At 42.8% G+C, this 14,136-nt stretch overlaps 1 protein-coding gene and 1 long non-coding RNA gene across 2 annotated transcripts in view; both read right to left on the bottom strand.

Annotated features, from left to right (window-relative positions):
- The window catches only part of SUZ12 (SUZ12 polycomb repressive complex 2 subunit), a 34,526-nt gene extending 32,232 nt beyond the window's left edge, over positions 1-2,294 (bottom strand). The window contains exon 1 of the mRNA XM_069799252.1: positions 1,780-2,294. Coding sequence (XP_069655353.1) covers positions 1,780-2,125 — 346 coding nt within the window. The 5' untranslated portion in view covers positions 2,126-2,294. The remainder of the gene's footprint in view (positions 1-1,779) is intronic.
- Positions 2,295-6,214: 3,920 nt separating this feature from the next.
- On the bottom strand, positions 6,215-13,792 carry LOC138688198 (uncharacterized). The gene is made up of 3 exons (XR_011327253.1): positions 12,673-13,792; positions 8,079-8,243; positions 6,215-6,542 (listed from the first exon to the last, which is right to left on the bottom strand). It is a non-coding gene; the product is annotated as an uncharacterized lncRNA (long non-coding RNA).
- Positions 13,793-14,136: the final 344 nt, after the last annotated feature.

Genomic DNA, 14,136 nt, shown 5'->3' with positions numbered 1-14,136 from the left:
GGTTTTTATATCCTTTATCCCTTTTTAAAAATATGATTCAGCTTTATTTCTACACTTATGAATGTCAGACCCCAAAGAATCTACTTGTAGAGACACATATTATTATTAGAGATGAAAATCTTAAAATGATCCCAGTATTTCCTTTCAGAAGCCTGATGAAAACCAGTAAAATTCTGCTTAATGCAAATTATCATAATAAAAATCCGTATTTTTCAAACCAAGATAAAAGACAGAAAAGAAAGAAATTAAGAAACACGCACTTTGCTAGAAAGTGAAAATACAGAGCAGTCACAACTTTTAAAGAAACACGGGTTTTTTAGTCTCAAAAAACCCCATGACATAATTATAATTTAGAAACGTATGAAAACATTAAATTACATTCACAAGGATGTAATTTAATTTAGAGACAGTGATTTGCTGCTTCAACTTTACTTTTCCCAAGTAGAAAAATTCTAAACCACACTTTTCAACCTGCAGACAGACACATGTTTCACAAGCCCATGTTACTCAGCAAAAGCTTAAAATAAACCTTTATCTTTTTCTAGCATATGACCTTGAAAAGGGACAAAAACATTCAGGAAGAATGTGATTCGATACTACATGCATTAGGATTTTTTAAATCCAATATTTAGTTATTGCAGTTTTCCCGTATATTCACGCTACAAAGTTAACGCGCTGTACATGAGACATTTGCACTGTAACTTACTCTTGATCACTACCTGCACTGCTCTATGCTTCTCTTGTCTGACAGACTGAGGCATGGACAAGACAGTTTTTTCCCCACCTCAGACAGAGACTGAGCAAACCTCTTAAAACTCATTTGCCACTTGACCTATTTGCCGCACAGTATTTATTGAATATATGGCTTTGTTAACAGGGCTAAGGTTCAAAGGACTCCGCATTAGTAAGGATCTGAGACACCACCAAAAACTCCAACGCTTTCTCAAACACTGTCACTGTCTATAGCAAGTGAGCGCGACCAGTGACAGCACCGATCCCAGAACCGGATCATGTATTTAGCAAGGCAGTAAAAATTTCTTTCAAATCCTAGCAATTGCACAGAAATCTTTTCTGGACAACGGAAGCTTGTTGCTACACCGTGCTTTTGAATCAGATTTCCATAAACAACTTTCTGCTGCATCCAAGGGGATTCTCCTCCTATCTGGAAGCGCCACAGGGTGATGCATGGGTCGCAAAGGTCAATTTCCAATAGGAAATCTCAACTAAGGGACAATTATTGCCAGACAAAGAAAAACCAAGTACAGTGAAGTCTTAATCACATCCTGCCCCTGAAAGGGGCTCGAAAGGCAGTCGCCAAAGAGGGAAGAGCCTCCTCCTTCCCAACTCCCCAGTGCCTCCAAGGGCTGTTAGAGGAGGGAAGGGAACCAGCCACCCCGAAAGCCTGACGGGAACTGTGACTGAGAAACCAAGTTCATCGGCTGGGCGCAGACACACACCCCCGCCCTCCACCCACCGGGCCCCGGCCCTGGGAGCCTCTCGCCACCCTGCCCGCACCCCGGCCCCCGAACCCCGCGCTTCCGCCCGAGACCCGCCGGGCCCCCGCTCCTCCGGGGGAGCCCCCTTCCTCCCCCCCCCCCAGCCCCGCTCCCCTTCGCCCTCCTCGCCGGTCCCGGCTCCCTCCCTCCCCCGACCATGTTTACCCCCGGAAGCCCCTACTCTCCACAGCCCTCCCCTCCTCCTCCTCCCGCCCTTTCTGCGGCGGCCCCGGCCGGTCCCGCCGGCTCGGGCCCCCACTTCCTCCCCCGGCCCGGTACTCACTCTCGAAGGCCTGAAGAAAGAGCTCGTGGTCGGCCTGGATCTGCTCCATCTTCGGCTTCTTCACGGGGGGCAGCGCCGCCGCCGCTGCCGCCGCCGCCGAGGAGGCCGAGGAACCGCCCGAGTAACCGCTTCCTCCGCCGCCGCCGCCGCCGCCGCCTGCGGCACCACCGGATTTGCCGCCGGGAGCCGCCGCCGCCGCCGCGGCGGAGCCCCCGAAACCCCCGCCGCCGCCGCCGCCTCCTCCTCCTCCTCCTCCGCCGCCGCCACCTCCTCCTCCTCCTCCGGCGGCGCCGCCAGCGGAGCCCGAGCTGGGCCCCGCACCTCCACCGTGCTTCTGAGGAGCCATGGGCCTGGCCCCCGAGAGGGCCCCGGCAGGACGGAGACCGAGCGGGGAGGGAGGGGGCGGCTGGGGCGGGTGGGGTGAGGAGGGGGGAGGGGAAGCGCCGAGCTCCAACTCCTCTAAGTCTCCTCCGCTCCGCTCTCCTCAGCGCTACGAACCAGCCGAACCCGACGACCACGACGCGCCCGCCTCCCCCACTCGCCCATTGGCTCCGAAGATGGCGCCGCACCGCCCCATTGGCCGGCGCGGGGCCCGCCCCCGCGTGACGCACGGATGGTTCTGGAAGAGTTTGGTTGGTCGGTGCGCTTCGCCGCTTGGCGCTTCTCCCCTCCCCCTCCTTTGAACTGAATTCGCGGGAAAGGGCCGCTCGCCCTCCGGCGCGGGGCATGCTGGGTAGAGCGGGCCGCCTCCGCCGGCCGCCCCCGCCTGCCGCCCCGGGGCCGCCTCTCGCCGCTCCCCGCTCCTGCCCTCGCACCCCTCCTCCGCCGCTCTGCCCGCCCCCGCCGGGCTGCCCGGAGCTCCGGGCTTTCCGTGTCCCTTCCCCGCGGCTGTGCCCCGCGCCTCGTCCCGGTGGCTCCGCGGCCGCGCAGGTAGCTGGTGCCTCTCTCGCCTGAGGGAAACCGCCCCCCCTGCGCGGAGGCGCCGCTGAGGAGGGGGCCGCTCCGCTGCCCGCAGGACCTGGGGCTCGATCGCGGAAAGGGCCGAATTAGTCGAAAGAGAAGCTTGGGTGTAAATCGGTGTCGGGTTTGTGGTTAAAATGGTTATACCGGGTCGGACGTGAGGTCCTGCTGGCATCCCGTAGCTTTAACCTTAACTAACCATGAGGTTTCCTTAGAGGACAGCAGGAGAAGTCGCCCATAGGTGCAGGGAGACTTGAAGTCTGAGGTAAAATGTTTCTCTCCGGTTTTATTCCCGCCTTTCTCTGCTTAACGAGGGCCCACGGAGTCCTCGGGGAAATAAAAGTTGTGCCACTGTCACTACCTCCAGGGTCTTGACAGTTGCCCGCCTGTGGCTGAGCACGTGTTCGGGATCAGGCCTTCAGGGCAGGCTCTCAAGACTATTTCACATACGTGATAAAACGTAATAAAGTCCAACTGTGCAACGGGAAAATTCAGCACTGGCTTTATTTGATCAAGTCCTTATCAGTGGTGCGGCAAACTCAGTACATAAAAGGCTTTGACAGCCATCCCGTTCTATTTGCTTTCTTTTGCGAAACTTTTCAAGAGTAATTGTATAAGGTAGGGTAAAAATAGTCTATGTGTGAAATACAGCCTTGAATTTTGATACCAGATACACCTGTGGTGCTGGCACTATACAGTCTCGGTTTATCTTTTAATTCCTAGTGTTAAGGAAAATTAACTTAATGGTAAATATTGAGAGGAAAACCGTATATCAAAGTCAGACATGCTGTAAATGTGCCTTACGCTATCAACAGAGCGAGATTCTAAAGTGATGTCTCAATGGTCTGTTATTAACCTTACTGTGTTTTAAGAAAATGTATGTATATACAGCCCACACACATTCAGAGAAATGTCTCTAAGTCTTTAATGGCTACTGTTTCTCCCCAGTTTGGTTTTGGTTTGCGTTGGGTTTTTTTGTTTGTTTGGGTTTTTTTGTTACAGTTCCTTGATATTTATTCTTACTTAATATCTGCAATGTTAATTTTATTTTTCAATTACTTCCCCTCTTTTTGCTTTTTCTGCTGCACCATTTACATTTCATGTTTGGAAATATATTTTCTTCCCTTATGCTTTCTTTTTTTCAATTACTCTTCTTTCTTTCCTTCCATTTTTATCAGACATTGATGTTTTACATGCAGACTTCTCTGTAATTTGTTTCAACCTTTATTTTCATACATTTTTAGAATTCCATCTTTGTCACCATTTTACCTACATTCTATTTTTCTTCCCTCCAAACAAAAAGTGATATTTCTAAAATATTCTGTTACACATTTTATCCTGCTTATCATAATTGTCTCTGCTCAGTATTCCGGTTTCTTGATCTTTTATTTCCTACTCAAGTTTCTTTACAGCCACTCACTTGTTGCTGAATATGTCTTTACTTACTTACTGGCAGCAGCAATGTTTGATGCACTGTACATTTCTGAGGACCTTACATGTAGCTTCTTTGCTCTTAATACCAGGGGAATTCCTAGTGAGCCTTCTGATGCATTGGGTATTTGCCAGTCTTCTGAACTTGTAGTATAGATAGCAACAGTACGCCAAATGAAGAGCATCTTTAGGTGATCAGAGGTTGATCTTGAGGTCAATGATACCCTGTGCCAACTGACAAAAGGTAACAAATATTGCAGTATGTGTGAGAAAGGCTCTTAAATGTTGTATAGCTGCAATTTTGTCGTTGGAAGTTGTTTATTGAAATCTATTCCTGTTTCCTCCCTACTATTTACAAGCCTCTGCTGCTTCTGGTGGCTCATCCTTCTAAATTTCAAAACCAGGAGGAGGAGCCAGAGGGCAACTTTCCAAGCAGGAGTAAGAAAGATAATTAGACAATTAATCTCTGGTATTGGAGTCAGATCTGCTTGTGAACAGAGGAACTAAGGATGGGACTCTAGCCTTGAGTGGGACAGGAGTGCGCAACACAAAATGTGTGCACACGAGCCCTCTGGAAGGATAGGACTGACTGCCAAATAGTAGAGCTTTAATAGCTTGAGCATGTTTTCCTTAGTTGGTAGAGAGATTCTTCATTTTCTAAGTTGTTTAGATCTGCTGCCCTGGGTTGTTCATATGTGCTTAAAGGGCATAGAGTACTGTTGAGGTACGTTAAATTGAAAGAGCCTCAACAACTCTGAAATGTTGTATTTGGGGCTTCATAGTATGGATGGCTAGGAAGAGTGCAGGGCATAAAATAGCAAGTAGCTTTTGTTTATTTAGCACAGTTAGAAGCAAGAAAATAAATATTCCTTTTTAGAAAGATGGAAATCATTATGGTTTCTTCAGAAGAAATGAGCCATGGCATGAGGCTGTTGTGTCCTTGACCTGCCTGGTAATACAGACCCCTATAGATTTTACAGATGAAGTTATTAAAAAATCAAAAAGTAAAAAAAAAAAAAATTCTTGTATAATATACACCAGGTAACAGACAGAAGTTGGCCATATTTAGCAAATTACAGGGTATCTGCAAAGCCGGTGAAAATGTGTTTTCTAGTAAAGTGGTCTAAAAAAGACAAGCAGTGAAATAGTGTAGCTTACTGAAATTGATACCAACTCATAAAATTAAAAAAGCAAACAATAATGACAAGTAGTGTATTGTTTTGCTATAAATATAGAAAATACCCTAACATAATGCAAAAAAGGGCAATTTAATAAGTTCAATATGATAAATGGAAGAAACAATAATTTGCAAACCAGGGTTGCTGTTGGAACAAACCCCTAGTAGTGAAAGCAGAAGTAGTTGGCAGAGGTGCCTTTATGATATGTCAGATTTTGTGTCTTGAGATAGCCAATCCATTCATGTTTTCATGTACTGTTAGTGGGATTTGCATTTGATATCCAAAAGATTAGATTTGTTTCCTGCAGATTGAAAGCATATGCGATTTCTAAATCTCTTTTTCCTCAGGCTTTTTGCAGCCTGTACGTACCCGGCATTCCTGTCATCTTGAAAGGCTAAACTGCAGCGATTTTTACCTCTTTGGATATGTATGAAAAAGTGCATGCATATTTTATACCCTCTATGAATTTTTTTCTTCGTTTCATAGTTACATGCTTTTCTTGGTTGCCTGTAGTACTCCTATAGCCATGCTACTTTCCAGCTTCCAGTCCTCCAAATTACTGTATCTCAGCACAGGAAGATTTACATAGTGAATCCATTTTTAAAGGGGAAATAAATGCCTGTATACTTGGAGCTCAGTCTAAATGAAAGTTCTGTCAGTATAATTACACTGTTTTCCTCACATATTTAAACATGGGTCTATCTATATAGATTGGTAGTAACTAACTAAATACTACTGCAGATCTAGCTTATCTTCTGAGAACTTAATTTTAAATATAACTTTGGAACAAAAGAGTAATGCTTACTAGCTGAATATAAACTTTTGGTCAATCTTTTTAAAAAATTGCTTACACATTCAGACCATCATGAAAGCCAGTGTCAGTATTTATTAGGGAGCGCTGTTATATCACATTGGTAAGGAACTGAAGTTTGCTATTCAGAGTGTTGCTGAGAATAACAAATCCACAGCGAGTGTTCTGGGAAGCTGCATTTCTTTATTTTGGCCTCGAGCTAATGAGCACATTCAGTGGGATTCAAGGGCATCCAGCATGGAAGAGACCTTACACACTCCACTTTTGTGGTTACACCCAAACTTTACTCCTTTCTGTTTTCATGCTTCCAGGTTTTCCTTCCCACTCTTTGTCCAGCCCACCAAACGCCAGTTTTCCATGAGAGAAGTAAGGATGCACAAATGCTGTAGAACCGAGACAAACAAAAATAGTTAATGCATAGATGAGAAGGTACAGGTCCCACAGCTGTATCACTGTACTCCAAATACAGATTCATTTCAGTGGCATCCCTTTCTTTCACTTAGACAAATACACTTCACTAGATGCTGAGTTAATTTCATCTGCAATAGTTTTTAAGTCATTTTTCAGTTCATGTTCTTAATTTTCAGCCTGGTTCGATGTCGATCAGTAGTAACAGGCCATGGAAATTTTTAGATAAGCTACTCTTCCCTGTCTACTTGGAAAGCAAAAGTCAACTCCTGCTTTGTGTTTTCCCAGTCTCTTGTAAACAGAGGCTACATAATATTGCAACTGGAGAAAGGGAGTAGCTACAGCTTTCTGGGTAACAGCGTGAGAGCAGGTAGGCAGAGTACTGGGTATATTTAGGATGGGAGGATCATATTGCCGTTGGGGTGGTAGCTCTCAGTTTCAGTTTGCTTTTCTGCATGTTAATGTCTAGTGCTGCCCTGTTTTTATAAGCAGAAAACTTAAGAGAAAAAGAACTTTAAGGGAAAACTGTACTGAAGCATGGCAAAGGGAAGAGCTAAGATCTTACATAGCAATCCAAGTATTCTGATGTATAGCTATGAATGCAGTATGCGTGTAAGATTGACAGACCAGCCACTTGTGATTCTCATTCATGTGTTTGGCTAGGGACTGCTTTTGTACAGAGCTGTTGTATTCCAGGAGCACAGTACTCAAGGAACTTGGCCCTCAGGGAATCTTAATGCACCCATAATGCACAGCTTTCAGCGAGCAGGTTGCTTACGTGTCTTGAGTTATTGTAGAGTGAAAAGTGAATGCACGGTATATTTTGCACCAGAGACACCTATCTTCTGCATTCATGTGGTGAACAATAAGTGATAATTATTAGTCATTATTGCTTAGTAGAAATGTGTGCTGAGGAGTTGTTTCTTGGAGTTCTCTTAGTGATGTTTTAATGCATTTTTCATGACTCTTCTACAGTGAAATTTATTTACTGATTTTCAGTTAATGATTTATTTTTGTTGGTCGCTTTTTAGCAGTAGTGTTTGTCTTCAGTGTTTAGATAGTGGACTAAAAATACCAAAACTGTTTCAAAAGCATAATGAAAAGCCTAGGCCAAATATATTAATTTGCTCTAGAAAGGTAGGACATCTCTTAAGATGATTTAACTGTAAGCCCAGAAATGTACTAACAGTAAAAGCATTCATTACAGAAAAATACATCTCATACAATGAACTAAAAAAAAAAGGTTTCTAATGTAAAAACAGTAAGTTGAGTATAACATCCACTTAAAGACAAAGTCTAAAAGAAGATCTTTACTCATATAAGACTGAATCAAATCGAAAGGAAGTGTCTGCTGAAAGAAAACAAGGTAGTGTTATTCACCTTTGTTAAAACCTGAATAAATTCCATGTATCACCAAAGTCTCCATAAGTAGGAAACGGACTCATGGAGTCTCTGTGCAGAAGGACTGTTGTTGCTCGGTTGAGCTCACACAGCACTCAGAGTAGACTTACCTGGCTTACTCGTTGGCCTGTGCTCTTCATTATGAATGTCTTCATCGAATTTGTAATTGTTCGAAAAATTGAAGGTACTTGAGGTGAGCTGTATAAAAGTTCTCGTCCCTTTTGTCCTCAGAGAAACTGTGGATCTTTGTTACGTGCCCCCTTTTTAAACTTGAGCTTGAGGAAAGAAAATTGTAGGCTTGTAATATTTTAATCCAGAGTTGTTTGCTTTTTTTTACAGAAAACCTGTAGACCTCCTGTATATGATAAATTCACAAAAAACACCCACACTACAATATGTTTAATGTATGACTCCAAACAAAATACACAGAAAAAAACCAGGCCAAATTTTGACGTTTAAATGCTTAATACATGGAAATGGAATAGAAATCATGCTAGTTCATACTGTAATTTTAGAGATCCAGCATGTGTAGCACTTACTGCAAAACTATAAAAAAATAATTCTAAGTGAACTTTCAGGAATTGTGTTCTCTTAATTGAGTCCCAGAAGCTGTGAAAGATACGGCAACAGAAAAACATTTAATGCAGACTTAATGATTAAATTCAGAAATACAGAGATCAAAGAGAAACTGCTGGGAAGATGTGAGAATTAAGTCAGTTACAGATGTAAATATGTTTCTCACCAAAAGGTCTGTTGGCAGTGCAAGAATGAAAGCTCAATCAATCAAAAGGAAAAATATAGGAGGATCAAAGTATATGTCAATAGATAGTAAAATGAAACCTCATATTAATTAGGTAACATTAATTTCAGCTTTAAGTAAGGGATAAGTTTTAACAGGGATCAATTCTTTCTTTTGTGGCTAAACCAAGTACAGGTTCATAAGAGAATTTTGAATTTTATCATCAGCAACTACTTAAATGATAAGATCAGGGCAGAAACTGTTTTCCCAATGTTTTGCAGTTAGCACAGGTATGCAAAATTCACACAGAGGAAAGCTTATCTAAGTATTTCATACGAAAGTTAACATGTTATCTGTGGTTTTATATGCTAGAGGTTGCTTCAGAAGGCTTTTACAAGAGTTTATCTTGTTTTCAGAATGCTGCTTGGGATATATGATTCTGCACACTATAATCTGAATTATCCATACTCCAGAAGTAGTTTTACTGGTTGTTGCCATGACTGTGGTCAAAGTACTTTTACCATGCTAAGCACATCTCCACCAAAGGAGGGGAGAAACATAGCAGGAGGCAAATTGTGACCCACCCTAATCCCACTTTTTGGAAGGAGAAATAAATCTGTATCTGGCATAATTTATGCTCTTTGGCATGGCAGTTTAATTGATGCTGGTACTGACATCTTTGTGTTTAAAAGATACAAGGCTTGCTCTGAGGAAGTTCTATCTTAACCTGCCTTGTTACTTATGATATCGCTAGGTCACCCAAGGCCATGCCGTGATTTCCCCAACTCTTCCAACCTAGATAGGTTAGTGAGGTAAAATAAAATTAGCATGACTCTGCTCTACAGAGCTCTGGCAACAATCCTATGTACAAATGCACATGCAAGAAATAATATTAAATTAAAGGTAATTAAGCAATACATTTCATGGTGTTGACAATTTGGGAGTATGTAGGAGATGACTGATGTAGTTTTAAATTGTTGAAATGTGACTGGCATTCCACTGGATTATGAATTGGCAACTAGAATATGACTGACTAGTTATAACTGCCCTGCTGCATTTAGACACACTGTCAACTACTTGCTAACCAGCCAAATGACAAAATCAAATTAAAAGACATACTTATAGCCACTACTGTACAAGCCCCTGGAGACCCTGAATAAACAGATGGATCTTGTACTGAGTACCAGATGTGAATTGGCCAGGAAACAATTCCAGAGGCATCATTCCCCTTCACTGAAAATTCCCTGTGTATAGATGTTCAGATCCTGAGGCAACTGAGAAGAAACAGAATGCCTCAAAATGAGTAGGAGGAAAAATCTGATTCATAAAAATTGAAGTTCAGGGCCAATGCAGAGAAGAAAGTAAAGGTCTTGCCTTTTTTAAGAGACTATATGTAAGGGTAAATTGTCAGATAATAGTTCTGTTAAGGCATTGAATGAGAATTAATTTTTTTTAACCAATAATAGTTGAAGAATAGCTAAGTGAGTGAATTAAATTCTGGGAAGCATTCAGATCTAATGCTGCAGGGTGAGGCCCAACAAGCTGCAAGAGTAAAGCAATGCATTGACAAAGACAAGCATTTGTCTATCAGAACGGAAAAAATAACATTTGTGTAAGAGGGGTACATGTACCAGTATTAATGTAGGTATGGAGCAGTCCAACTGACCGATTGCAAAGTCTTAAATATAAATCTTTGGAGGCTCAGGGTGGAACTGCAGTGATGAAACCACTGTTTATGCAGATTGACTGCTGGTTTTGGCAGAGGCGAAACGAAATTGTCATGTAATTTGTTTTAATTACAAAACTAGGGAATTTAATACAGTCTGAAGTTTGGGTTAGTCTATTTTGGAGAGCAAATTCCAAGCTGCTTTATTAACAGATGTGTTCATATATTTTTAAACCAAAGCCCCACATGCTCAGTAAATGCTTTGAGGGCTTTGTTAAAAATGTGTCCCTAAGGATGAACCACTGGCTCAGCTGAAGTCAGTGGAAGTTTCCCAATTATTTTCATGAGGTCAAAACATCACTCTCATTGTTTAAAAGGCATCTTCATATAGTATAAGTCAACTGTAAAATACTGTACATCTGGTGGCATTTTCTAAAAAGCTGTAATTGTTTATGCACTCAGGTAGTAAAATAGCAGACGTAGATAGGATAAATCTAAATCAATTTATAATTTAAATATTTGCCTTATGCACGTTAACCATCATGCATTTTAATACAGACAAGACTTAAAGCAAAAACAGTTATTATTCCCAATTCACAATACATCCATTGCTTACACACTATAATCTCTAAATATTAAACTGTGACAGCTTGCCAGAACTTCTTCTGCAAGAACCTACTAATGGAGTTTTTCTAAAGAGCCTTCATAAAAGAAGCAGCAGCAGCAAACTGAGTGACCCTACAGGTGCAAGCTGCAGCAGTTGTCTCTCCAGTCTTCCCAATAAGATTTGTTGAAACTGTATCGCAACATCTTTATTGGTAATGGATCTGTCCCTTAATTTGGACTGATGCATTTGGAATGTCAGCTTCCAAAACAAGGCACATGGGAGGCATTTAAAGTAGATTTTTTGAAAGGAAAATGAACAAAGAGCATGTCAGGTTCCATTTTGATTTGCATGACAAATCCAGCATGCAGTGTTCTGGTGGGTCGGGCTGGGCTTGCCTGCCACTCACTGCATTTGTCACTTTGGTTTGAACACTTTTGACAGTCCGTTATGTTAATTGTTCTAAGGATTGTTTTGCTGGGGGAAGAAAAGGAAAGGCATTTTTATTTTAGTACTTTTTCCATTTACAGGAAAGGAGGGATATTTCAGGGAACAGAAAATGTTTTCAGTTGGTTTGTGATCTATTTTATCTGTAAATAATCCTGTGAGGTCATCAACAAGTTCAGTATTTTAAATATTGTTACTCACTCTGTTCGTATGTTTTTGAGTGGGAAATGCTAGGCTCCTGAACTAGAAACTTGGGGAGTCTATTGTTTTGGTGCACACCATTCTTTCTTTCTTCCTTCGAGTCCCATGGTGATGGGCCCTGCCGAGTGGTTTGTGCTATGCCTGTATGCTTCTATTGGATGATATTGTGGTGCTTTCACAAGTGCTAACAAGGAATTAAATGCCCTAAGAGGCATTGCTGGACATACATTGTTATCTGCATGTGGATAGTATGTGAATAACTCTCACATGTGTCAAAGACCTGTTGGTAGATAGGTGCATGTGACTGAATTCTCTTGGAGGCACAATTCAAGGTGGAGGTTGCTGTTGCCCCTTAGAGTACTCGCACTTCTCTATCATCTACATCAAAACAGTCATGGATTGTTTGGTGGTGGATTTTAAGTTTCAAAGTTCCTAACTGACTGCAGGTGGCAGAACACTATAGTTGATCACAAAATGGTATTTTCAGACTGCTAGAATGAACAACTGTAAGGTTTCAGGAGAAGACTCCTGTTTATGTTTGTGCCTCTCTTTCACAGTTACTGCTGTTTTTCAGCCAAAGGAAGGTTTAGTGTTTAAAGAATGAGCAGAGCAAGAAGATAGAAATAGAATTTCCCAGAGGTTTCCAGGTAATGACTGGCATCTACCTTTTAAGCTTTGAACTCCTACACTGCGTGTAGTGTTCTCATTTACATGTGGTGATCTAAGTGCATCATGACAGATAAGCTCTAAATATAGAATGCTTTTATAGTATAAAATCATGCAATCAGATGCAGAAATATAAAAATAAATGAAGTTAAACAATCAAGTGTAGTAATTCTAATCACATTCTTGCTTAGTGATTCAGTATGCTAATGCTACTTTTCATGCTCAGTGTAGTCCTCCTTAAGTACTATTTTAGTAAAGTCTGTAGACTTACTCAAGAATCAGTTTGAGCTGGTGCATCTCAAAAAAAAATTCAAACCCAGTATAATTAATGTGTTCCTGATGATCATGAATAACACACACCACCACATTGAGAAGGATTACCTGTTGTTCTGCTTTACTGAAAGCTGAACTCAGTGGGAGGTGAACTCACTGAAATTTAGGTCCCGAGAGATCCAAGGCTTTGGCTCACAAGCGGGAATGGCTTGCGCTGGGATGGCTGTGCCAATCCCCCCTCTGCCCCTCCAGCTGTCCTTGCTGCGGGAAGTTCTTCCTTCCACTGCAGGGATGGCTAGACTGCTCTGAGGCAGCAGCTGGATTTTGCCAATTCTGTTGTGAATATTGTGAGTATATGAAGGTGAATTGATAGCACTGTAATACGCAGAGCGGTAGCCTGTGGCGGTTCAGTGTAGGACAGGGAGGACAGCCTACATCAGGAGCTGCTGTTGTCCTTGCGAGGTGGGTAAGTGGTCCCTTTGCGTGAGACAGCTGTGATTCAGCCACCAAGCGCTGAACTCAGTAGTCTGTAGTTCTTGGTCTTGTGACTGAATGGTGCCTCTCCATTTCCTAGTAGCTTTCCTGTTTGATCACTTCTTGGAAAATAGTGTCACTATTTCCTGTCAGAGTGAAAAGTTGCTAAACCTCTCCCACTAAGAATTCATTTGGGTTTTTTTAGTTGGTGCCCAATATTGAGAAGAAGCACCACGAATCCAAGTGATAGCAGGTGAAAAAAATTACCACTGCTCTTGATAGTTCTTGTAAAGTGTTTTGTCTTACATGCGTTTTCAACAGAAGTCAGTTGCTCAGGTTCTCGCTCTGTACTCTGCCACACTTTTTAAGCTCTTCTACTATAATTTATGGGAGATTATAATCCCATAATAACAGGGCAAGATCACCCACAGCTTTTTTGGGCTTTTATATATGAAAAATGCCATGCCAGAAGTCCTCTTGCCCTTAGTCCACTGCCTCTTCCCCCTGTGCTTTTTCAGAGAAACAGCTCCTGCTTTTTCCTCCAGGAGGGAGTAATCGTCGCAACTGCGCGGAGCAGGTTTGAAGGTGTGGTTCCGTCTCTTACCAGCTGAGTGATGGCAGTGACAACTCAAAGCATAAGCAGAGGATACCGCTGTGGACAACGTATTTAAAGCGACTCTCTCTTATCTCCCACCTCCATTTTTCTGATTTCCTGGGACTTCCCTCATTTAAGAAACAGAAATTTACCGTCACCTGGTTTTGTTGTTCATTTTCTCAGAAGAAAGGTGCCGTGTGAGAGGGGAAGAGCCCTTTATCCCGGGAGGAATCCCACCAGCAGGCCATGTGCTTGCAACGGTTCTGGGCTGACGCCCCGTCGCCCAGGCCTGGCTGGGGGCCACGCATTGTCTTTGGGTGCAGAAGATGCCGCGTAGCAGCAGCCGGCGGTTTTGCGGTTCTTGAAACGTTAAAGCTCATCGCTCTTCCCTGCCCCCCAGACGTCCTCACCCACAGGACTCTTCCCACCCCACAGCCGTCCTATTTGGACCCGGTTCCCGCTCTGAGCAGTCACCGGGGCCCTCGTACTTCGTGTCACCGCCT

This window comes from Haliaeetus albicilla, chromosome 12 (assembly GCF_947461875.1).
Source record: "Haliaeetus albicilla chromosome 12, bHalAlb1.1, whole genome shotgun sequence".
Lineage (NCBI taxonomy): Eukaryota > Metazoa > Chordata > Aves > Accipitriformes > Accipitridae > Haliaeetus > Haliaeetus albicilla.
This window is presented reverse-complemented; position numbering and strand designations above follow the sequence as displayed.